The 25445-nt window shown below is 43.0% G+C and overlaps 1 protein-coding gene across 5 annotated transcripts in view; it reads right to left on the bottom strand.

Moving 5' to 3' along the window:
• LOC126334928 (WAS/WASL-interacting protein family member 3-like) overlaps positions 1-25445 on the bottom strand; it is a 258741-nt gene that overhangs the window by 33091 nt on the left and 200205 nt on the right. For all 5 annotated transcript variants that reach the window (XM_049997659.1, XM_049997658.1, XM_049997661.1 and 2 more), the window contains one exon: positions 1345-1488. In XM_049997659.1, coding sequence (XP_049853616.1) covers positions 1345-1488 — 144 coding nt within the window. The remainder of the gene's footprint in view (positions 1-1344; positions 1489-25445) is intronic.

Consider the following 25445-nt stretch of genomic DNA (forward strand, 5'->3'; position numbering starts at 1 on the left):
ATGGTTTATCTGAGTTGTGTGTATGACCAAGTATTGAACCTTTTCTTCAACATATTTCTGGCTGTGTATTCAGACACACCTTTGTTGCACGTGTTTTCCATAAAGTGTGGTCAGAAACAGTCTGAAAAACTTGTAAGGGTGTTACAGGGTGGCTGCACTGTAAAATGATCGTTAAGAAAGAATTCGGTACATTGCGAAGAGTTAATTAGCACTGATCTTAGCCAATCAGACCATTGCATGAGCAAATTCAAGTGGCCTGCAAGACGCAATTGGTCTATGTTGTTTTCATAGCATAAATGATATTATATGAGGCTGCACAGCCTTTGTTTCAGGTTCGGTCCTTACTAAACATCCCATGTCCAATTTCTGTATCGTGGCCTTGTTCTGTTTTAGAAAACGAAACAAAGAACATGTTGGTCAATACCGTCTCTGGCGGGCAGCTTGAATCTGCATGAACGATGGCCTGACAAGCTAACATCAGTGCTAATTGCTTAGAAATAGTGCAACACAAACAATTTTTTTCTTAACAGTTATTTTTCATTAGAATTTATGTTAGGCAGCTGTCACTCACTGGAATCAATTAGCGTCCATTGTTCTCATAGCATAGATGATAGCACATGAGGTTGCTCAATGTATGGCTAGGTTTAGATTCCAACTAACATCCCACATCCAGTTTTTGAATCGAACTTTTGTTTGGTCTTGTGAAACCAAATGAGGAATATGTTTGATGGCGCCATCTCTGGCAGGCAGCTTGAATTTGTGCATGCCATGGCCTGGTTAGCTAACATCAGTGTTAATTAACTTGGAAACGTCGCAACATACGGAATTTTTTCTTAACAAATATTTTTCAGAACAAGCTACCCACCAACACCCTTACAAGCTTTTCAGGTTGTTTCTCACCACCCTGTACATCCTCTATTCACAACACACACAATAATATCCCAGATCTGCCCATTCACCTGACATCTCCATTTACATATTTGATTTGCAAGTATTGCTTAATGTGTGTCGGTAATCACATGATGTACCAGACTCATGTTACCCCAATTCTAGCGCTACCTTGTTGTGTGCCTTATAAAAGACATGAGTTCTTGATATATTGAAAATAAGTCCCTCCACAATGCAAAATGCCTCATTAGCAACTTCTACTATTGGAGTGTTTTTGTAATAACCTCATACTTCAAAAATAAAATCTACATTGAAAACAATATTTTCTGGCAGAGAGCAAGAGTACGAATTCAGATGGTGTCTTACAAGTGCAAACTTTATTTTCTTTCAAACCTTGTATACACATGCAATAATAATTAATAAGATCTTGAATTATAACTGTATGTGCTTACTAACCTGTGGGGGTCTCCTCTGAGGATGACGCATTAGTCCCCTTAACAATGTCATTTGGAAAACTTGCGAGGTCTTTTGGTGGTTTCTGTGATAATGGAGAGTTTCTCAGCTGCAGAAGAAATGCGCTATCATACACAATCCTTGGACCTGAAATAAATTAACAGATGCATTTCTGTAGCAATAAATTGCCATGCCATTTGACTCCTAGGAAAAAAACTGAATCCAAGAGTGATCAATAGACAGGAGTTGTAATGGAAAATGACAATTCGAATACACTTTCATTTGCAGATGATATAAAGGCAGTTACCCTTTTTCTTAATTAATTGGGATATAAATACACATATATAAAATTGTGTTATTTTGGAAAAAACCATTTCGAATCAGCTAGACAGGATGTATAAGTAACACAATTTTTAACTGAGCATGTTACCCTGTTTATTTTCAAAATGTCTTATGTTAATAAGACTACATACATTTTACAAGCAAATCGTTATTTATCAATATGTGGTGAATTTCGTAATTATAGCAAGGAAATGATGTGTTTGTGCTTTGTAGATGCAACTACGATGTGGAAAGCATACCAGAGATGCTGTCAAAACAGCTTGCTGAAACATTTTGGTGCAGAAGCGACAGTCTTTGATGTAAATGCGTTTTCAGCGGTAATTTAGATGTAGCAACATTAGACAGCGCAGTGAAAGCACAATTCTTTTTTTCTTTGTTTTTACACTGTTTATTTCATAAGCCCTTAATAAGAAGATTCTCAAGGATGCGGTGCATGTTGGAAAAAACACAAAGGTTGAACACAAAGGTTGAACGCTAATGTACTTTCCAGAGATCTTATGTCAAATGGTCCTTAAGAATGTGAAAATTCAAAAATTTAAAGCATATTTTTATTTTTAAATGAATCAAAAGTTTACCTTAAAATGTAAGTACTGTCTAACATACATAACGTAATTCCAAGTCTTTTCTAGCCAGACATGTTCAAGTGAAGACAGTTTCAAATGCTTAGTTACAAGAATTCCATTATTGTGTTCCATATGGGCCAAGTCAGTTAATACCTAGCATTCATGTTGTGTAAAATTGTTAATAATGTATAAATCAACTGAGTCTAGGCTAGAGACAATTCTAGACATAAACAATTTATATTAGGCCTTTGTGTGGATTTTTGTTGTTTAAATATGTGTTGTATAATCTGTGTAGTTTTTTAAGGATAGGTACATTATTCATAAAATATATCACTAAGTTTAAGTTATACCAAGTGGAAGTATTTGGAACTGCAGGCCTCTCTAGGACACTATACTCACTGTGCTTCACACACTATTAGTGTAGGAATAAATTATCTTTTCTTGATGAGCTACCCTATAATATGATACCATTTTATCTTTTGAAATGAAAGTAAACGAATCATGTCAGCTTTACCATCACTCTTGCATGACAATATTCAGATCTCAAGCACAGATTTATTTGTTCATTTCAGAAAGTCTATGGTATGGTCCTCCCAGCTGAATTTATCAGGACATAACCTCAATAATTTGTTTTTGTTGACCTACAAAGCTGTCTTTCGATTTTCAGTTAACTTCTCATTTCAATTTATGAACTAGTCTTTACAGAAACTATGAAATGGTGATCACATACCAACAACAACTACAGATAGTCGCAATTCTTGCAGTGTTCTCTGTGTGAGGTTTGGTTGATAACATGTTCACACATCTTCTAGGTGCATCAGCCAATAGGCATTTAGCTACTATGATAGCATGCAGTTAAGCAGCATTTAAAAAAACTCTGTTCCAGTTAATAGTCCTCATGGCACAATGGTGATGTTTCATTCTCAGTGGCATAAGGAATGTGGAATCACAGGCTAGCAGTTTTGGTGAGACAGTTCAGATTATTAGCTATGTGTTTGTGACATGTGTATATTACATGGTCAGAATCTTACAATCTCACTGATAGCAAAGATGCTATATTTTCGACATCCTGAAGCTTGTTTGATGTGTAACTAGTTCATTGTGTTATTGGGTCTATACCGATGATGGAGTCTACAGTGTGCTGTACCAGTTCGGTTTAGACTGGATAGAGGCGTCCTTGGATATTTTAATAGCTGTTTGCTTTTTAAATTCGTAGTATTTATCAACACTGGAATAAATAAGCAAACGATATCTGCGTTGTTCAAGAGGCGTCTGATTGTTTACGACATTTTATTCTACACTCCTGGAAATGGAAAAAAGAACACATTGACACCGGTGTGTCAGACCCACCATACTTGCTCCGTACACTGCGAGAGGGCTGTACAAGCAATGATCACACGCACGGCACAGTGGACACACCAGGAACCGCGGTGTTGGCCGTCGAATGGCGCTAGCTGCGCAGCATTTGTGCACCGCCTCCGTCAGTGTCAGCCAGTTTGCCGTGGCATACAGAGCTCCATCGCAGTCTTTAACACTGGTAGCATGCCGCGACAGTGTGGACGTGAACCGTATGTGCAGTTGACGGACTTTGAGCGAGGGCGTACAGTGGGCATGCGGGAGGCCGGGTGGACGTACCGCCGAATTGCTCACACATGGGGCGTGAGGTCTCCACAGTACATCGATGTTGTCGCCAGTGGTCGGCGGAAGGTGCACGTGCCCGTCGACCTGGGACCGGACCGCAGCGACGCACGGATGCACGCCAAGACCGCAGTGCTGTAGGGGACCGCACCGCCACTTCCCAGCAAATTAGGGACACTTTTGCTCCTGGGGTATCGGCGAGGACCATTCGCAACCGTCTCCATGAAGCTGGGCTACGGTCCCTCACACCGTTAGGCCGTCTTCCGCTCACGCCCCAACATCGTGCAGCCCGCCTCCAGTGGTGTCGCGACAGGCGTGAATGGAGGGACAATGGAGACGTGTCGTCTTCAGCGATGAGAGTCGCTTCTGCCTTGGTGCCAATGATGGTCGTATGCGTATTTGGCGCCGTGAAGGTGAGCGCCACAATCAGGACTGCATACGACCAAGGCACACAGGGCCAACACCCGGCATCATAGTGTGGGGAGCGATCTCCTACACTGGCCGTACACCTCTAGTGATCGTCGAGGGGACACTGAATAGTGCACGGTACATCCAAACCGTCATCGAACCCATCGTTCTACCATTCCTAGACCGGCAAGGGAACTTGCTGTTGCAACAGGACAATGCACGTCCGCATGTATCCCGTGCCACCCAATGTGCTCTAGAAGGTGTAAGTCAACTACCCTGGCCAGCAAGATCTCCGGATCTGTCCCCCATTGAGCATGTTTGGGACTGTATGAAGCGTCGTCTCACGCGGTCTGCACGTCCAGCACGAACGCTGGTCCAACTGAGGCGCCAGGTGGAAATGGCATGGCAAGCCGTTCCACAGGACTACATCCAGCATCTCTACAATCGTCTCCATGGGAGAATAGCAGCCTGCATTGCTGCGAAAGGTGGATATACACTGTACTAGTGCCGACATTGTGCATGCTCTGTTGCCTGTGTCTATGTGCCTGTGGTTCTGTCAGTGTGATCATGTGATGTATCTGACCCCAGGAATGTGTCAATAAAGTTTCCCCTTCCTGGGACAATGAATTCACGGTGTTCTTATTTCAATTTCCAGGAGTGTATGTATTACATGAAGTCAGAAATTTGGTTAATATAGTACCTAATTTATACCTGTAGATTTCTGCTACATTTGATACACTATCTCATCAAAAATATTCGGACAAACTATTACTGGACAGTAATAGAGGTGTATCCAGCCTGAAAGTGGATGAATGGTAGGCATTTCTTCCTGAACAAGCAAAGCCAGAGAAGGTAGTGACGTTTATCGCTGGGGTCCGTAGCGAAGGCTACATCCTAAACCATCCTAAATGTGGTACATTGGGTTCAGGTCAGAACTCATCACAGGCCAGTCTATTTCACTAATGTCATTGCCCAAAAACCATTGCCTCACAGATGCTGATTTATAACAGGGTGCACTGTAATGCTGTGGCAACGAGTCATCATCTTCGAACTGTTCCTCTGCTGTACACAGTACACAATGATATAAAATGTGTTTATATCCTTGTGCATCTAGCGTTCTCTAAAGCGCAATGAGAGGACCACATCCTAATCATGAAAAGCACCCTCAACAATAACAGCACCTCAATTGTACTTCATGGATGGCACTACACATGTTGACAGATAACATTCTCTGTGCATCTGCCAAACCCAAACACTTCCATCTGATTACCACAGGTTATAGAGCCGTTCATCACTCTGTATCACTCGTTTCCAACAACCCACTGTCCAGTGACGCCACTTTTCACATCACCTCATGTATCGCTTATGAGGAGCTGTTCGACCATTGCACCCCATTCTTGTAACTCCCTACACAGTCATCCCCCCCCCCCCCCCCCCGCCCCCAAACCATGGACCTTGCCGTTGGTGGGGTGACTTGTGTTCCTCAGCAATACAGATAGCCTTCCCGTACGTGCAACCACATCGGAAGGATATATGTTGAGAGGCCAGATGAATGTGTGGTTCCTGAACAAGGGCAGCAGCCTTTTCAGGAGTTGCAAGGGCAACAGTCTGTTCGATTGACTGATCTGGACATGTAACATCAACCAAAACGGCCTTGCTGTGCTGGTACAGGCTGAAAGCAAGGGAAACTATAGCCACAATTTTTCATGAAGGCATGCAGTTCTACTATATAGTTAAACGACGATGGCATCCTCTTGGGTACAATATGACAGAGGTAAAATAGTCTCCCAAGCGGATCTCCAGGTGGGGACTACTTGAGAGTATGTTGTCATCAGGAGCAACAAAACTGTCATTCTACAGATCAGAGCATGGGAAGTTAGATCCCTTAAACAGTAAAAAATAAAATAAAAAGGGAAGTGGATAGGTTGAAGTTAGATATAGTGGGAAGTATTTAAGTTCAGTTTGCAGCAGGAACAGGAATTGTGGTCAGGTGAATACAGGCGAAATACAGAATCAAAATGAGGTAATGCAGGAGTAGGTTTAATAATCAATAAGAAAATATGAATGTGGGTAAGCTACTATGAACAGCATAGTGAACACATTATCGTAGCCAAGAGAGACACAAAGCTCACACCAACCACAACAGTACAAGCTTACATGTTAACTAGCTCCGTGGATGGGAAAGAGGTTGAAGAAATGTATGATGAAATAAAAAAACATTATTCAGATAGTTAAGGGAGACGAAAATTTAAATGTGATGTGGTGGGGAGGGGGAAGATGGAATTCGATAGTAGGAAAAGGAAGAGAAAGGCAAATAGTAGGTGAATATGGAGTGGGGTAAAGGAATGAAAGACAAAGCCACCTGGTAGAATTTTGTACAGAGTATAATTTAATCATCGCCAACATTTAGTTTAGGAATTATGTACTTGGAAGAGGCCTGGTGACACTGCAAGATTACTGACTGAATATGTAATGATAAGGCAGAGATTTTGAAATCATATTTTAAATTGTAAGACATTTCCAGGGGCAGATGTGGACTCTGACCGCAATTTATTGGTTATGAACTGCAGATTAAACTACATAAACGGCAAAAATTACGAAATTAAGGATATCGGACCTGGATAAGTTGAAAAAGGCAGAGTTTGTTGAGAGATTCAGGGGGAGCATTAGGGAACGATTGACTAGAATAGGGGAAAAGATTCAAATTAAAGATAAATGGGTAGCTTTAACAGGCGAAACAATGAAGACAGCTGAGTATGAAATAGGTAAAACAAAGGGCCTAGTAGAAATCTTTTGATGACACAGGATATATTGAAATTAATTAATGAAAGGAGAAAATATAAAAATGCGTCAAATGAAGCAGGCGAAAGGAAATACAAACATCTAAACAATGAGACCAACAGGAAGTGCAAAATGGTTCAGCAGAAATGGCTAGAGGCCAAATGTAAGGATTTAGAAGTAAGTATCACTTGATGAAAGATAGATACTGCCTACAGGAAAATTAAAGAGGCCTTTGGAGAAAAGAAAGAAAAGAGAAGCAGTGGTATGAATATCAAGAGCTAAGATGGAACAGCAGCCCTAAGCAAAGAAGGGAAAGTTGAAATGTGGATCGAGTATATGGAGGGTCTATACAATGGAGATGTACTTGCAGGTAATATAATAGAAATGGAAGAGGAATTGTATGAAGACAGGATGGGAGGCCTGACACTGCGAGAAGAATTTGACATGGCAGCGAAAGATCCAAGTCGAAACAAGGCCCAAGTAGTAGACTACATTCCGTCAGACCTATTGATAACCTTGGGAGAACAAGCCATGACAAAACTCTTCCATCTGGTGTGCAAGATGTATGAGACAGGTGAAATATCCTCAGACTTCAAGAAAAATATAATGATTCCAGCTCCAAAGAAAGCTGGTGTTGACAGGTGTGAATATTACCAAACTACCAGTTTAACAAGTCATGGTTGCAAAATCCTAACACGAATTCTTTACAGAAAAATCGAAAAAGTGGCAGGAGCCGACCTCAGAGAAGATCAATTTGGATACTGGAGAATCACAGGAATACTTGAGGCAATACTGACTCTATGACGTATCTTAGAAGATAGGTTACAAAAAGACAAACTGTCGGTTATAAGCATTTGTAGAATTAGAGAAAGCTTTTGACAATGTCGACTGGTATACACACTTCCAAATTATGGAGGTGGCAAGGGTAAAATACAGGGATCGAAAGACTATTGACTAAATTTTAGTTTTATGAAGTATTTCTGAAAGTATTTGTATGAAGTGTAGCCATGTATGGAAGTGAGACATTGACTATAAACAGTTTAGACAAGAAAAGAATAGAAGCTTTAGAAATGTGGTGCTACAGTAGAATGCTGAAGGTTAGGTGGGTAGAGGCCAGTCTCTGTGGCCGAGCGGTTCTAGGCGCTTCAGTCCAGAACTACATGGATCCTACGGTCGCAGATTCGAATCCTGCCTCGGGCATGGATGTGTGTGATGTCCTTAGGTTAGTTAGGTTTAAGTAGTTCAGGGGAATGATAACCTCAGATGTTAAGTCCCATAGTGCTTAGACCCATTTGAACCATTTTTAGGTGGGTAGATCCTGTAACTAATGAGGAGGTACTGAATAAATCTGAGGAGAAAAGAAATTCATAGCACAACCTCACTGGTAGGAGGGATTGGTTGATATGACATATTCTGAGACATCAAGGGATCGCCAACTTAGCATTTAAAGGAAGCGCGGGGAGTAAAAATTGTACAGGGATGTCAAGAGATGAATACGCTAAGCAGATTTAGAAGGATGTAAGTTGCAGTAGGTATTCGGAGATAAAGAGGTTTACACGGGACACAGTGGCATGGAGTGTTGCAGCAAACCAGTCTTCGGACTGAAGACCACAACAACAAAAATAACAATAACGCAGTCATTGTGCTAATTGGATTGCTAATGGCACTTTGGACTAGCTAGTGATTGTTTCTGATTATTTCATGTCATATTTTACAGCTAACCTCCACAATGCTCAGCAGTCCCTGTCCGTCAGTACATAAGGTCTGCCTGGTCCTGGTTTAGCTGTGGTCGTTCTTACGCGTTTCCACCTCACACCCACATCACCAATAACCGACCTGGAAAGCTCTAGAATTGCTGAAATGTTGCTGATGGATTTGACACTCAGATAGCATCCAATGACTAGACCACGTTCGAAGTCACAGAACTCTCCCGACCAACCCATTCCGCTGTTACTGCCTCTCTGCCGACAACACAATGCTCCCTGTCACCTTTTATAGAGGCGCTCCAAATAGTTCTGATCACATAGTGTATGTTGTTTTGGACGGCAATGGAATGTATGAGAAAGCGTAAGTGAAATAAACCGAAATCAGTTTTATCAATAACCTGTTAATTTCCAGATCGCCTTAGAGTTTTGAAATGTTGTTTGTTGTTGTTGTTGTTGTTGTGGTCTTCAGTCCTGATACTGGTTTGATGCAGCTCTCCATGCTACTCTATCCTGTGCAAGCTTCTTCATCTCCCAGTACCTACTGCAGCCTACATCCTTCTGAATCTGCTTAGTGTATTCATCTCTTGGTCTCTCTCTACAATTTTTACCCTGCACGCTGCCCTCCAATGCTAAATTTGTGATCCCTTGATGCCTCAGAACATGTCCTACCAACCGGTCGCTTCTTCTTGTCAAGTTGTGCCACAAACTCCTCTTCTCCCCAATTCTATTCAATATCTCCTCATTAGTTATGTGATATACCAATCTAATCTTCAGCATTCTTCTGTAGCACCACATTTCGAAAGCTTCTATTCTCTTCCCCCCCCCCTCCCCCCATGAACCACAGACCTTGCAGTTGGTGGGGAGGGTTGCGTGCCTCAGCGATACAGATGGCTGTACCGTAGGTGCAACCACAACGGAAGGGTATCTGTGGAGAGGCCAGACAAATGTGTGGTTCCTGAAGAGGGGCAACAGCCTTCCTCCTGCCACCGAACTTCGCTAATTGCTATTATATTTAATTTTAACCTATCCATTTCCCTTTTTAAATTTTCTAACCTACCTGCCCGATTAAGGGATCTGACATTCCACACTCCGATTCATAGAACGCCAGTTTTCTTTCTCCTTATAACGACGTCCTCTTGAGTAGTCTCCGCCCAGAGATCCGAATGGGGGACTATTTTACCTCCGGAATATTTTACCCAAGAGGACGCCATCATCATTTAACCATATAGTAAAGCTGCATGCCCTCGGGAAAAATTACGGCTGTAGTTTCCCCCTTGCTTTTAGCCGTTTGCAGTACCAGCACAGCAAGGCCGTTTTAGTTAGTGTTGCAAGGCCAGATCAGTCAGTCATCCAGACTGTTGCCCCTGCTACTACTGAAAAGGCTGCTGCCCCTCTTCAGGAACCACACGTTTGTCTGGCCTCTCAACAGATACCCCTCCGTTGTGGTTGCACTCAAGCCTCCCCACCAACGGAAAGGCCTATGGGCTCACTTGGGCGCGAAATCGAATAGTATTTTCTTTTGAGCTTAAGTGAAACTTCGTGCCTGCCATGTTGTAGCTAGGCAAGAAACGAAATACGAGGATCTTTGGACGAGACGTTAGGCAGCTGCAGTGCGACATCCAGTTTCAGTACAGATGATTGGCTACAAGTCATGGTCAACGTACGTATGATGTTCAACACGAGACATCGAGCGTAAAGCAATGTAAATTTCTAGAAAGCGTCACGAATACACGTATGGTGCACAGAGAGTAGTTTTCACTGCCACGGACTGGTAACGGATAAGGACGTGCGCTCGTGCGCGGCTGTGTCCTTGACAGAGCGGCTTGTCCGCTATCGTTTCATGCGTCATACGCCAAGTGCTGCGAGCTGTCGAAAGTCACGGAACATGAGCGCTGGGACGTCTCACCTGCCTCAAAACAAAGTTGGGCGAGCCTCCGTATCGTCTGGCACTGCTGGCAGACAGTTTATGGCGCCAGTCATCTTGCTTATCTGACAGACTCTCAAGCTGAGCCGCAACTCACACCTACGACTTCTGCGGCGAATCAGTATGCCTCGTGTTTGCACACCCCAACCCTGGCTCTCTCCTAGTTTACGCGACTCTTGAACGGATTGTCTGTAGTGGCACCAAAAGTTATAAGCAGATCGTCTCAAACAAAATGGATGAAATTTTCGAATTTTTCTACGCTTCTTTTTAACCATTCTTTTGACTGGTTTGATGCTGATCCTCATCTGTTCCTGCCGACTGATAATCTTTTCACATCCGTGTATCTACTACTGTCAACAACATCGATAATTTATTTTACGCATTCTAATGTCTGTCTACTCCCGTACTCTCTCTTCTGTATTAATAGTTCCAGTACCTAGTTAAGTATTCATCGATACTAGATCACATGTGCCGCTAACCGGTTCATTACTCTAGAAACAGTTTTCAGTAGACTCATTTCCCTTCCTATTCTTTCTACTACCTCCTAATTTCTTTACATTTAATTTTTGACCTTCTTCTGAACTTCTGCACTTTATAGCTTCATTTAAGCGTTCCGTAGCTCCTTTTCCTCTGGAACAGGTGGGCATATGAAGTTGAAATTTGTGTCGCATATTAAGGTCTAAGGTCCATTGAGGATGTTAAAAAAGTGAAGTTCTAAGTCGACGCATGCAAAAGATACAGCAATATATGCCATAATGTTTTGGTGCTCACAAACTCATTCATGAAAACCTATAGAGAACGGCCTGTTAGACTAGTTAGAATCATGAAATTTGGCAAGAAGTAAGGATTCACATTACAACAAAATTCCTCAGGAATGGGTAGTCGTATCGCTGGTCCCTTGGCGGCATAATAAACATTAGCTTCTACGTCAAAGCAATCAAAAGATATTCAAATTTATGCCTGATATTTTGACACTGCTAAACTCGTTCATCAAAACCTACAGGATAGTTCCCGTTGACGTAGACTCATGAAATTTGGCATCAAGCAAGTCCCCCACAACAACCAAAGCAAAAAAAACCTGGAAATTGTGACTTTACAGTTATACCACATGAAAAAAAATGTTGTTGTTTATCTTGGTGTCTCTCTGTCTGTCCATTGTTAAGCCCCCTTTTTCTCAGGGACAGGTACACATATCAAGTTCAAATTTACGTCACATATTAAGGTCTATGGCCCTTTGGTGGTGTAAAAATGTTAAACCTCTAAGTCAATGCAGTCAACGGATACGGCCATTTATGTCACATATTTTGATAGTCTCAAACGCACTCATTAACCCTGTAGCGAACTTACCCTTGATGTATAATCATGAAATTTGAAGGAAGTAAGACTTCACAGTAGAAGAATCAGAAAATTGTTATTATAATTTGTAATTATATCAAACCTAAAAATATGTGTTATGCGACTTCAAATTTGAAATTAAAACATCCTCGAAAATCATGGAATCTATGGGGCCGAGATATTGACAGTATCAATGTCGATAACAGGCAAAAATCGTCGAAATCCTCGATTCCCGGAATGATTGCACTATATACATACATAATTCAATTTCTATGGAACCCTCACTGTGCGAGTCCTACTCGCATCTGGTCAATCTTTATTCCCTCACTGTGCGAGTCCTACTCGCATCTGGTCAATCTTTATTTCCTTAATTCTTCCATTTCCCTATTGTGTGGGTTTCACTTCCATACAAGGATGTGACCCAGACATATACGAACTACTTCTCATCTGTATGTTAATGTTTGTTAACAGTGAATATCGTTTATTGAAGAAAGATTAATTCAGTCATGCAAATCAGACGGTACCGTCCGTCTGAGCCATACTATATAACTTGTTTACTACTTTCACTTCTCCTGTTGAGAGTCTTGTTTCTATTACTCTTTATATTTTCATCTTATCTTTCTTTATTTTTGTGCTAAGAAGGAACTTCTTTTCATTTGATAATTTTTCTAAATCTTTTCTTTTGACCAGAGGAACTGTGATCACTGCACTTACAAGGGAAGCATACGCCCAACAGGTCATCGACTTTGCTTATCTTTTGCATGTTTCTAGTACATATTTTGACATAACAAACACTGCTTTAGTACGACGCCCTTCTCAAGCGTTTCCAAGGAACCAAGAGTCAAAGTTTTAGGAGCATGACGATCACCATACAAAAGTGCCAGTCCAGGGGAGAAATCTGCCCATATTGGATAAAAGTAGCGGCAGTTCTGTTTTTTTCCTGATCTCCCACCAAAAACTCGTATGACAATTCTTCCATCGCCGTTGAATGTCCTGCTAACGGTCCTATTTTAAATATATACAAAGTAAATGTACAAGTCAAATGAAATGCTTAAATTTTTTTTAAAAAATTTCATTTATTGTGCAGAATTGGTAAAAGCTCTATCGCTTTTCAATATAATCTCCCCCACACTCAATGCAAGTCCTCCAGCGCTTACAAAGTGCATAAATCCCTTTAGAAAAAAAATTATTTTGGTAGTCCACACAACATGCACTGCATGGTGTACCTCTGCACCAGAACGGAACTTCTTTCTTCTCATTGCGTCTTTGAGTGGTCCAAACATATGGAAATCACATGGGGCAAGGTCCGGTGAGTATGGTGGATGAGGAAGACACTGAAAGTGCAGGTCTGTGATTGTTGAAACTGTTGTACAGGCAGTGTGGGGCCTTGCGTTGTCATGTTGCAAAAGGACACCTGCTGACAGCAATCCACGTTGCTTTGATTTGATTGCAGGAGATCTGTGTATGATGCACTGGTGACAGTGGTCCCTCTAGGTATGCTCCAAAATGACGCATTTTTCGTCCCAAAAGAGAGTCAGCATAACCTTCCCTGCTGATGGTTCTGTTCGAAACTTCTTTGGTTTTGGTGACGAGGAATGGCGCCATTCCTTGCTCGCTCTCTTCATTTCCGGTTGGTGGAAATGAACCCACGTTTCGTCCCCAGTAACGATTCTTCCAAGGAAGCCATCACCTTCTCGTTCAAAGAGCAGAAGAAGTTTCTTCACAAGCATCAACACGTCGTTCTCTCATTTCATGAGACAGTTGCCATGGCACCTATCTTGCAGACACTTTGTGACACTGACTGAAGCACATCATGCACAGTGTGGTGTGCTGACCCATGACTAATCTGTAAACATGCTGCAATGTCATTCAGTGTCACTCGGCGGTGAAGCTATGGCTTCAACTGCTGCAATGTTCTGTGGAGTCACAACTCGTTGTGCCTGACCTGGACGAAGAGCATCTTCCACTGAAGTCACATCATTTGCAAACTTTCTACTCCATTCTTGCTGCTGTGACAAACATGCATCACCGTACTGAACCTTCATTCGTCGATGAATTTCAATAGGTTTCACACCTTCACTATGCAAAAATCGAATAACAGAACGCTGTTCTTCACTAGTGCAAGTCGCAAGTAGGGCAGCCATCTTTATACCGATACTGCGACGGTATGTGTGCATCTGCACTATGCTGCTACCTACAGGCCATTCTGCACGCTGTTTGTAGCAAGCTTACCAACTTACAGGATAACGTCGCGAAATTTCGATTTGTTATTACAAATTTAAGGTTTTCATTTGACTCACCCTCGTATCTTTGCGGTGACGAGTAACGAACGAGCATGATCAGCCGTTAAAACTGTTCATTAACCACTCTGTCGCTTCTGGTACCGAAATTAAGCGATCAACAACAATACCCAGATATATTCATGGGAAATCCAGCTATCTGCGTGCAGCGTTATTCACGTGAAAGTGGACGAAAGTTTCCTGAATGTTTGCGGAGCTTCAGCATACATGGCTATCTTGGCTGGTTCTCAAAAGAGTGGATATAGATCAGAGAGATCATCCGTATAGGGGATTTGTATTGGGAAATCAGACACGAAAGCTAAGTTTGGTAATGAGGTCATCGACCCAGTACTATATAAGTAGAGGAGTCTGATAATGACGCGTTCTGTCACTCTTGTAATTCAATTTTTACTCAGAGAGTACTCTGCAGGAAGCACTTGCTGATACAGAAAAAGGCATGGAGGGTAATATGTTCAATTGTGTGTGAAATCTTATGGGACTTAACTGCTGAGGTCGTCAGTCCCTAAGCTTACACACTACTTAACCTAAATTATCCTAAGGAGAAACACACACACCCATGCCCGAGGGAGGACTCGAACCTCTGCCGGGACCAGCAGCACAATCCACGACTGCAGCGCCTAAGACCGCTCGGCTAATCCCGCGCGGTATGAAGGTTAATAGAGTCTTCATCCACAGCATTCGCTGTGCTAATGATACAGTACTGACTTGACAAGTGGTGACATAATCACAGCGAAGGTGACAGCCAAGCAATGTTACGAATTTTTTTAAATGCTACAACAGTCACTGATCGCAAATGCTTTGTTATTTAGTTACCGGTTTCGATCGTCTTTATCATCTTCATATTGACCTAAATACATAAATGTGCATATTTTTTCAAAATGTACATGATGACAGTCTATCAACTGTAATAAGCAGTGTCGTAATATACACTACTGGCCATTAAAATTGCTACACCAAAAAAAAATGCACAAGATAAACGAGTATTCATTGGACAAATATATTATACTAGAACTGACATGTGATTACATTTTCACGCAATTTGGGTGCATAGATCCTGAGAAATCAGTACCCAGAACAACCACGTCTGGCCCTAATAACGGCCTTGATACGCCTGGGATTGAGTCAAACAGAGCTTGGGTGGCGTGTACAGGTGCAGCTGCCCATGCAGCTTCAAAAGTGGTTCAAATGGCTCTGAGCACTATGGGACTTAACATCTATGGTCATCAGTCCCCTAGAACTTAGAACTACAAACCTAACCAACCTAAGGACATCATCACACAACACCCAGTCATCACGAGGCAGAGAAAATCCCTGACCCCGCCGGGAATCGAACCCGGGCGTGGGAAGCGAGAACGCTACCACACGACCACGAGCTGCGGACCCCATGCAGCTTCAACACGATACCACAGTTCATCAAGAGTAGTGACTGGCGTATTGTGACGAGCCAGTTGCTCGGCTACCATTAACCAGACATTTTCAGTTGGTGAGAGATCTGGAGAATGTATTGGCCAGGGCAGCAGTCGAACATTTTCTGTATCCAGAAAGGCCCGTGCAGGACCTGCAACATACGGTCGTGCATTATCCTGCTGAAATGTAGGGTTTCGCAGGGATCGAATGAAGGGTAGAGCCACGGGTCGTAACACATCTGAAATGTAACGTCCACTGTACAAAGTACCGTCAATGCGAACAAGAGGTGACAGAGACGTGTAACCAATGGCACCCCATACCACCACGCAGGGTGATATGCCAGTACGGCGATGACGAATACGCACTTCCAATGAGCGTTCACCGCGATGTCGCCAAACACGGATGCGGCCATCATGATGCTGTAAACAGAACCTGGATTCATACGAAAAAATGACGTTTTGCATTCGAGCACCCAGGTTCGTCGTTGAGTACAACAGCCATGCGGATAAGATGCCTGTCATCTCGACTGCCAGTGATACGAGGCCCTTGGGATCTAGCACGGCGTTCCGTATTACCCTCCTGAACCCACCGATTCCATATTCTGCCAACAGTCATTGGATCTCGACCAACGCTAGCAGCAATGTCGCGATACGATAAACTGCAATCGCTATAGGCTACAATCCGACCTTTATCAAAGTCGGAAACGTGATGGCACGCATTTCTCCTCCTTACACGAGGCATCACAACAAGTTTTCACCAGGCAACGCCGGTCAACTGCTGTTTGTGTATGAGAAATGGGTTGGAAACTTTCCTCATGTCAGCACGTTGAAGGTGTCGCGACCGGCGCCAACCTTGTGTGAATGCTCTGAAAAACTAAACATTTGTATATCACAGCATCTTCTTCCTGTCGGCTAAATTTCGCGTCTGTAGCACGTCATCTTCGTAGTGTAGCTATTTTAATGGCCTGTTGTGTACATAGACTGTCTATGTCTTTTATGACATTGCTTATTACAGTTGATAACAGTACTGACTACTCATAATTTAGATGAACTCCAGAAACTCCTCAACTTAGTAGTAGACTACAATAGCGACTAGGTCTCTATATGAGCACTAAAAAGACGCATTTTATGATTATCAAACGACAGACCGACTCCTTTACAAATGCAAACACACGATTCGATGGCTCTTTAATCAAAGAGTAGACAAGTTTAAGCACCCAAGAACGTAGTTCTGTGAAGATTGGAGACCGGACACGGAGAGAAAATATCGCATAGAAAACGCTTGTAATGCTCACAAATACAGATCTAAACCTAAACGTTAGAGATCGAGTTGTAATGGGCTACATCTGGTGTGTACTTCTATACGGTTGTGAAGCATTGACACAAAATACACAAAGAGCAAAGCAGTTCCCACGTCTTTGAAAGTGGATTTACCACAGAATGCTTAAAATACCGTGGACAGTAAGAATAGCTAACCACGAAGTATTGCGACATATGAAAAAACAGCGACAAATGTTAAGAACATTTAAAAGTAGAAAAATTGGGAATCTAAGACACGTATTACGGAACACCAAATGTATATAGTACTTCTACAGTTGATTAAAGAAGTAAGATTGAGGGTAAAAGAAGATGAGGAGGAAGAAGAGTGTCTTGGTTGTATGACAAAGTATTTGGCAGGAATACGAAGTGTGAATCAATCACTACATACTGCGGTTCATTAGATAAAGAAGCACCTCGTGGTCGCCAAATCCATTAATGGATAGGGGGAAGAAGAAACACAAAGCAGGTAGGAAAGTAGGCAATCCCGTATCATTGCACAAATAGGGGATACTATGCTAACTACTGATGATACAGAAGCAACAGAAACATATAGTACATTATTCGAAGCAAGTATAGCGCGATACGAGTTTACTGCGGTACGTGCGTGAATGTATCAACATATAAACTTTCATTTTTATCACTATTCCTTTTAATATCTCGAATATACTTCGCCTCGAATTTACGAAGTACCACGACTATTAGCTTTATTATTATTCCTTTCCGAATACACATAATTTGTGGATATTTGGTGGATTTTTTTCCTAAATGACCAGACTCGAACGCAGTACGGAAAGACTTCTACTTGCTGCGCTGTGGCTGTCAACCGTATATGGTATACGTGAGGCTCGAAGAACTTTCACCCCCAACTTCTTGGAAACGCTTGAGAACTGCATCGTACTAGAGCAGCATTCGTTACATCTAAGACTGTAGTACAACGTTGCAAAACATGAGCAAAATGTGTGACCCAGTGGATCTATACTTCCTTGTTAGTATTGGTGTTTGTTCTACTTACTTTTTAGCTCTTGTCATTGCTTCTTCTACATAACAAGTTTGCATTAGGAACTTAATGGCCGGCCGGTGTGACCGAGCGGTTCTAGGCGCTACAGTCTGGAACCGCGCGACCACTACGGTCGCAGGTTCGAATCCTGCCTCGGGCATGGATGTGTGTGATGTCCTTAGGTTAGTTAGGTTTAAGTAGTTCTAAGTTCTCGGGGACTGATGGCCTCAGAAGTTAAGTCCCATAGTGCTCAGAGGCATTTTAACCATTTTTGAACTTAATGCTGCACTATGATGATAGAAAACTAGTTTCATAAGATGGAACTGTACCAAACGGCATTGACTATTTACTTCAGACTCCGAATCTGAGTTGGGAAGGACTGGGATTCAAAATGCTTGCCTGGCTTTTCAGCTCTCGGTTTTCCGCGATTTCCCTAATCACGTAATGCAAATGTTGCGATAGTTGCGCTGAAAAGTATACGGCCGATTTATTTCCATATCATTCTCCAAACTGAGTTTTAGTCTGTCTCTGATGATCTTCTTGTTGACAGGCCTTTAACCTCTAATATTCTTATCTATATCCTCCACTAAATACAATTTGCACATGTACATGTGTTTCCTGACTCTTGAGCGCGAGAGCGACGGGGTTCCCTTTTCCCTTGTGTAGAGTAATGGGGGCACAGTTCGTGCCCTCTGCCTAAGAATAGGCGGCCTGACACATCAGGAAGTCGCTTCACACGAGGCCGAGCAATGTGCAGCACTCGCTTGTATTGACAACTCTCTCCCTCCTCCCTCCTTCTCTCTCTCTCTCTCTATCTCTCCTTCAAGTTTTTCAACGAGCGTCACACATATTAGATAGTATGTCATACTGATCGAGATACCGGCAGTTCACCTTTACGTTGATGTACACCAGGTAGAATTGTCATTTGCTCTAGTTCATAATTAGTTGACATTCATCTAAGCCGCTTTCACTGAACGTGAGACTGGTAAATTATTAAAATAACATAACGCCTCGTAACAAGATCAATAGCGAAACTATTCAGCATCAATTATCGCTTGTTATGCGTATCTGATCTGCACTAAGATGACAAGTGAAGGGATAGCGATATCACATATTGTATAAAGATGGCGGTAGTATCGCGTACGCAGCATATAGACGACAGTACATTGACGGAGATGTCATTCGTACTCAGGTGATTCATGCGAAAAGTTTTCCAATGTGACTACGGACGCACGACGCGAATTAACAGACTCTGAATGAGGAATGGTGGTCGCAGCTAGACGAAGGGATATTCTATTTCGGAACTCGTTAGGGAATCCAATATTCCGAGAGCCAAAGTATCAATAGTTAGCCGAGAATATCAAATTGCAGGCGGTACCTCTCACCACGAGCAATGCCATCCTGATTTAGGTTTTCCGTGATTTTCCAAAATCGCTTCAGGCAAATGCCACGATGGTTTCTTTAAAAGGGCACGGCCGACTTTCTTCCCCATCCTAACCTAAACCGATGGGCCTGATGACCTCGCTGTTTGGTCCCCTCAACCCAAATCAACCAAGCAACACTGCGTGACATAACCGCGCAAATCGATGTGGGACGTACGAAGAACGTATCCGTTACGACAGTGCGGCTAAATTTGACGTTGATTGACTATGGCAGCCGGCTGCAGTGGCCGAGCGGTTCTAGGCGCTTCAGTCTGGAACCGCGCGACCGCTACGGTCGCAGGTTCGAATCCTGCCTCGGGCATGGATGTGTGTGATGTCCTTAGGTTAGTTAGGTTTAAGTAGTTCTAAGTTCTAGGAGACCGATAACCTCAGATGTTAAGTCTTATAGTGCTCAGAGCCATGTGAACCATTTGAACCCCATAGAACGTTTATGGGACGTAATCGAGGGGTCAGTCCGTCCACAAAATCCTGCACCGGCAACACTTACGTAATTATGGACTGCTATAGAGGCAGCATGGTTCGGTATTTCTGCAGGGGACTTCCAACGACTTGTTGAGTACATGTCACGTCGAGTTGCTGCTCTACATGGGACAAAAGGAGGTGCGACATGATGTTAGGAGGTATCCCGTGATTTACGACACCTCAGTGTATTACTAAACGTGAACAGTAAATACTATACCGTCACCAGCAGAATTATTAACACAAAAATTTTGTGAGTAACGAACGAAGCATCTTTACAACAGGCATATCATACTTCTCTATTATTCTTTATTGTTTACGAAACAAGTTCCTATGAGCATTGTGCACCATTAAGCTTCTAATACAAACTTATTCGACGAAGAAGCAATGGCAGGAGCATAAACGAACGTAATTAATTTTTTTTAAGATCAACTTTTTTTTCTTCTTGGTGTATCCTGCTACGACACTTAGTGCAAGACAGAAACCACACGACCTATATAAACAGTGTTCAACGAAAGCAAACATCGCGAACGGTTACGCCAATAAAGCTTTCCTTCTTTGGATTCTTCGATGTTCTCCAGCAGTCCTATCTGGTAAGCATCCCATACCGCACAGCAGCACTCTAGCAGAGGATGGACAAGGATTATGTAGGCAGTCTCTTTAGTAGGCCTATTGTCTCTTCTGAGTGTTCTACCAATAAAACGCAGGCTTTGATTTGGTTTCCCCTCGACATTATCTACGTGATCGTTCCAATTTGTTGTTCGTAACTGTTATTCCTAGGTATTTAGTTTCGTTGACAATCTTCAGATTTTTGTGATTTATCATGTAATAGAAATTTAACGTATTTCTTTTAGTACTCATGTGGATGGCCTCACACTTTTCGTGGTTTACGGTCAATAGTCACTTTTCGCACCACACAGATATCACGTCTAAATCATTTTGCAATTTGTTTTAACCTACTAGTGACTTTACTAGGCGGTAAACGACGACATTGCCTCCAAAGAATCTAAGACGACTGCTCAGATTGTCTCTAAATTACTTATACAGATTAGAAACTGCAAAGAGGGTACAAAACTTCCTTGAGGAACGCCACATTTACTGTTTTACTCTATGACTTCCAATTAATTAATACGAACTGTGATCTTCCTAACAGGAAATCGCCAATCCATTCACGCAAGCGAGACTACATCCCATAGGCACGCTATTTGATTAGAAACTGCATGTGAGGAACTGTTTTATATATATTAAGGTTTTTGTTTAAAATGGCTCTATAATGACAGATACCCCCCCCCCTCCCCCCCCCCCCCCCCATGAACCATGGACCTTGTCGTTGGTGGGGAGGCTTGCGTACAGATAGCCGTACCGTAGGTACAACCACAACGGAGGGGTATCTGTTGAGAGGCCAGACAAACGTGTGGTTCCTGCAGAGGGTCAGCAGCCTTTTCAGTAGTTGCAAGGGCAACAGTCTGGATGATTGACTGATCTGGCCTTGTAACAATACCCAAAACGGCCTTGCTGTGCTGGTACTGCGAACGGCTGAAAGCAAGGGGAAACTACGACCGTAATTTTTCCCGAGGGCATGCAGCTTTACTGTATGATTAAATGATGATGGCGTCCTCTTGGGTAAAATATTCCGGAGGTAAAATAGTCCCCCATTCGGATCTCCGGGCGAGGACTACTCAAGAGGATGCCGTTATCAGGAGAAAGAAAACTGGCGTTCTACGACTCGGAGCGTAGAATGTCAGATCCCTTAATCGGGCAGGTAGGTTAGAAAATTTAAAAAGGGAAATGGATAGGTTAAAGTTAGATATAGTGGGAATTAGTGAAGTTCGGTGGCAGGAGAAACAAGACTTCTGGTCAGGTGACTACAGGGTTATAAACACAAAATCAAATAGGGGTAATGCAGGAGTAGGTTTAATAATGAATAGGAAAATAGGAATGCGGGTAAGCTACTACAAACAGCATAGTGAACGCATTATTGTGGCCAAGATAGATACGAAGCCCACACCTACTACAGTAGTACAAGTTTATATGCCAACTAGCTCTGCAGATGACGAAGAAATTGAAGAAATGTATGATGAAACAAAAGAAATTATTCAGATAGTGAAGGGAGACGAAAATTTAATAGTCATGGGTGACTGGAATTCGAGTGTAGGAAAAGGGAGAGAAGCAAACGTAGTAGGTGAATATGGATTGCGGGGAATAAATGAAAGAGGAAGGCGCCTGGTAGAATTTTGCACAGAGCACAACTTAATCATAGCTAACACTTGGTTCAAGAATCATGAAAGGAGGTTGTATACATGGAAGAACCCTGGAGATACTAAAAGGTATCAGATAGATTATACAATGGTAAGACAGAGATTTAGGAACCAGGTTTTAAATTGTAAGACACTTCTAGGAGCAGATGTGGACTCTGACCACAATCTATTGGTTATTATGACCTGTAGATAAAAACTGAAGAAATTGCAAAAAGGTGGGAATTTAAGGAGATGGGACCTGGATAAACTGAAAGAACCAGAGGTTGTACAGAGTTTCAGGGAGAGCATAAGGGAACAATTGGCAGAAACGGGGGAGAGAAATACAGTAGAAGAAGAATGGGTAGCTTTGAGGGATGAAGTAGTGAAGGCAGCAGAGGATCAAGTAGGTAAAAAGTCGAGGGCTAGTAGAAATCCTTGGGTAACAGAGGGATGAAGTAGTGAAGGCAGCAGAGGATCAAGTAGGTAAAAAGACGAGGGCTAGTAGAAATCCTTGGGTAACAGAAGAAATATTGAATTTAATTGATGAAAGGAGAAAATATAAAAATGCAGTAAATGAAGCAGGCAAAAAGGAATACAAACGTCTAAAAAATGAGATCGACAGGAAGTGCAAAATGGCTAAGCAGGGATGGCTAGAGGACAAATGTAAGGATGTAGAGGCCTATCTCACTAGGGGTAAGATAGTTACTTCCTACAGGAAAATTAAAGAGACCTTTGGAGAAAAGAGAACCACTTGTATGAATATCAAGAGCTCAGATGGAAACCCAGTTCTAAGCAAAGAAGGGAAAGCAGAAAGGTGGAAGGAGTCTATAGAGGGTCTATACGAGGGCGATATTATGGAAATGGAAGAGGATGTAGATGAAGATGAAATGGGAGATACGATACTGCGTGAAGAGTTTGACAGAGCACTGAAAGACCTGAGTCGAAATAGGGCCCCCAGAGTAGACAACATTCCATTGGAGCTACTAACGAACTTGGGAGAGCCAGTCCTGACAAAACTGTACCATCTGGTGAGCAAGATGTATGAAACAGGAGAAATACCCTCAGACTTCAAGAAGAACATAATAATTCCAATCCCAAATAAAGCAGGTGTTGACAGATGTGAAAATTACCGAAAAATCAGTTTAATAAGCCACAGCTGCAAAATAATAACTCGAATTCTTTACAAACGACTGGAAAAACTAGTAGAAGCCGACCTCGGGGAAGATCAGTTTGGATTCCGTAGAAATACTGGAACACGTGAGGCAATACTGACCTTACGACTTATCTTAGAAGAAAGGTTAAGGAAAGGCAAACCTACGTTTCTAGCATTCGTAGACTTAGAGAAAGCTTTTGACAATGTTGACTAGATTACTCTCTTTCAAATTCTAAAGGTGGCAGGGGTAAAATACAGAGAGCGAAAGGCTATTTACAATTTGTACAGAGACCAGATGGCAGTTATAAGTGTCGAGGGACATGAAAGGGAAGCAGTGGTTGGGAAGGGAGTAAGACAGGGTTGCAGCCTCTCCCCGATGTTATTCAATCTGTATATTGAGCAAGCAGTAAAGGAAACAAAAGAAAAATTCGGAGTAGGTATTAAAATCCATGGAGAACAAATAAAAACTTTGAGGTTCGCTGATGACATTGCAATTCTGTCAGAGACAGCAAAGGACTTTTAAGAGCAGTTGAACGGAATGGACAGTGTCTTGAAAGGAGGATATAAGATGAACATCAACAAAAGCAAAACTAGAATAATGGAATGTAGTCGAATTAAGTCGGGAGATGCTGAGGGAATTAGATTAGAAAATGAGACTCTTAAAGTAGTAAAGGGGTTTTGCTATTTGGGGAACAAAATAACTGATGATGGTCGAAGTAGAGAGGATATAAAATGTAGACTGGCAATGGCAAGGAAAGCGTTTCTGAAGAAGAGAAATTTTTTTAAACATCGAGTATAGATTTAAGTGTCAGGAAGTCATTTCTGAAAGTATTTGTATGGAGTGTATCCATATATGGAAGTGAAACATATACGATAAATAGTTTGGACAAGAAGAGAATAGAAGCTTTCGAAATATGGTGCTACAGAAGAATGCTGAAGATTAGATGGGTAGATCACATACACTCCTGGAAATGGAAAAAAGAACACATTGACACCGGTGTGTCAGACTCACCATACTTGCTCCGGACACTGCGAGAGGGCTGTACAAGCAATGATCACACGCACGGCACAGCGGACACACCAGGAACCGCGGTGTTGGCCGTCGAATGGCGCTAGCTGCGCAGCATTTGTGCACCGCCGCCGTCAGTGTCAGCCAGTTTGCCGTGGCATACGGAGCTCCATCGCAGTCTTTAACACTGGTAGCATGCCGCGACAGCGTGGACGTGAACCGTATGTGCAGTTGACGGACCTTGAGCGAGGGCGTATAGTGGACATGCGGGAGGCCGGGTGGACGTACCGCCGAATTGCTCAACACGTGGGGCGTGAGGTCTCCACAGTACTTCGATATTGTCGCCAGTGGTCGGCGGAAGGTGCACGTGCCCGTCGACCTGGGACCGGACCGCAGCTACGCACAGATGCACGCCAAGACCGTAGGATCCTACGCAGTGCCGTAGGGGACCGCACCGCCACTTCCCAGCAAATTAGGGACACTGTTGCTCCTGGGGTATCGGCGAGGACCATTCGCAACCGTCTCCATGAAGCTGGGCTACGGTCCCGCACACCGTTAGGCCGTCTTCCGCTCACGCCCCAACATCATGCAGCCCGCCTCCAGTGGTGTCGCGACAGGCGTGAATGGAGGGACGAATGGAGACGTGTCGTCTTCAGCGATGAGAGTCGCTTCTGCCTTGGTGCCAATGATGGTCGTATGTGTGTTTGGCGCCGTGCAGGTGAGCGCCACAATCAGGACTGCATACGACCGAGGCACACAGGGCCAACACCCGGCATCATGGTGTAGGGAGCGATCTCCTACACTGGCTGTACACCTCTGGTGATCGTCGAGGGGACACTGAATAGTGCACGGTACATCCAAACCGTCATCGAACCCATCGTTCTACCATTCCTAGACCGGCAAGGGAACTTGCTGTTCCAACAGGACAATGCACGTCCGCATGTATCCCGTGCCACCCAACGTGCTCTAGAAGATGTAAGTCAACTACCCTGGCCAGCAAGATCTCCGGATCTGTCCCCCATTGAGCATGTTTGGGACTGGATGAAGCGTCGTCTCACGCGGTCTGCACGTCCAGCACGAACGC

This window comes from Schistocerca gregaria, chromosome 2 (genome assembly GCF_023897955.1).
Source record: "Schistocerca gregaria isolate iqSchGreg1 chromosome 2, iqSchGreg1.2, whole genome shotgun sequence".
Classification (NCBI taxonomy): Eukaryota; Metazoa; Arthropoda; class Insecta; order Orthoptera; family Acrididae; genus Schistocerca; species Schistocerca gregaria.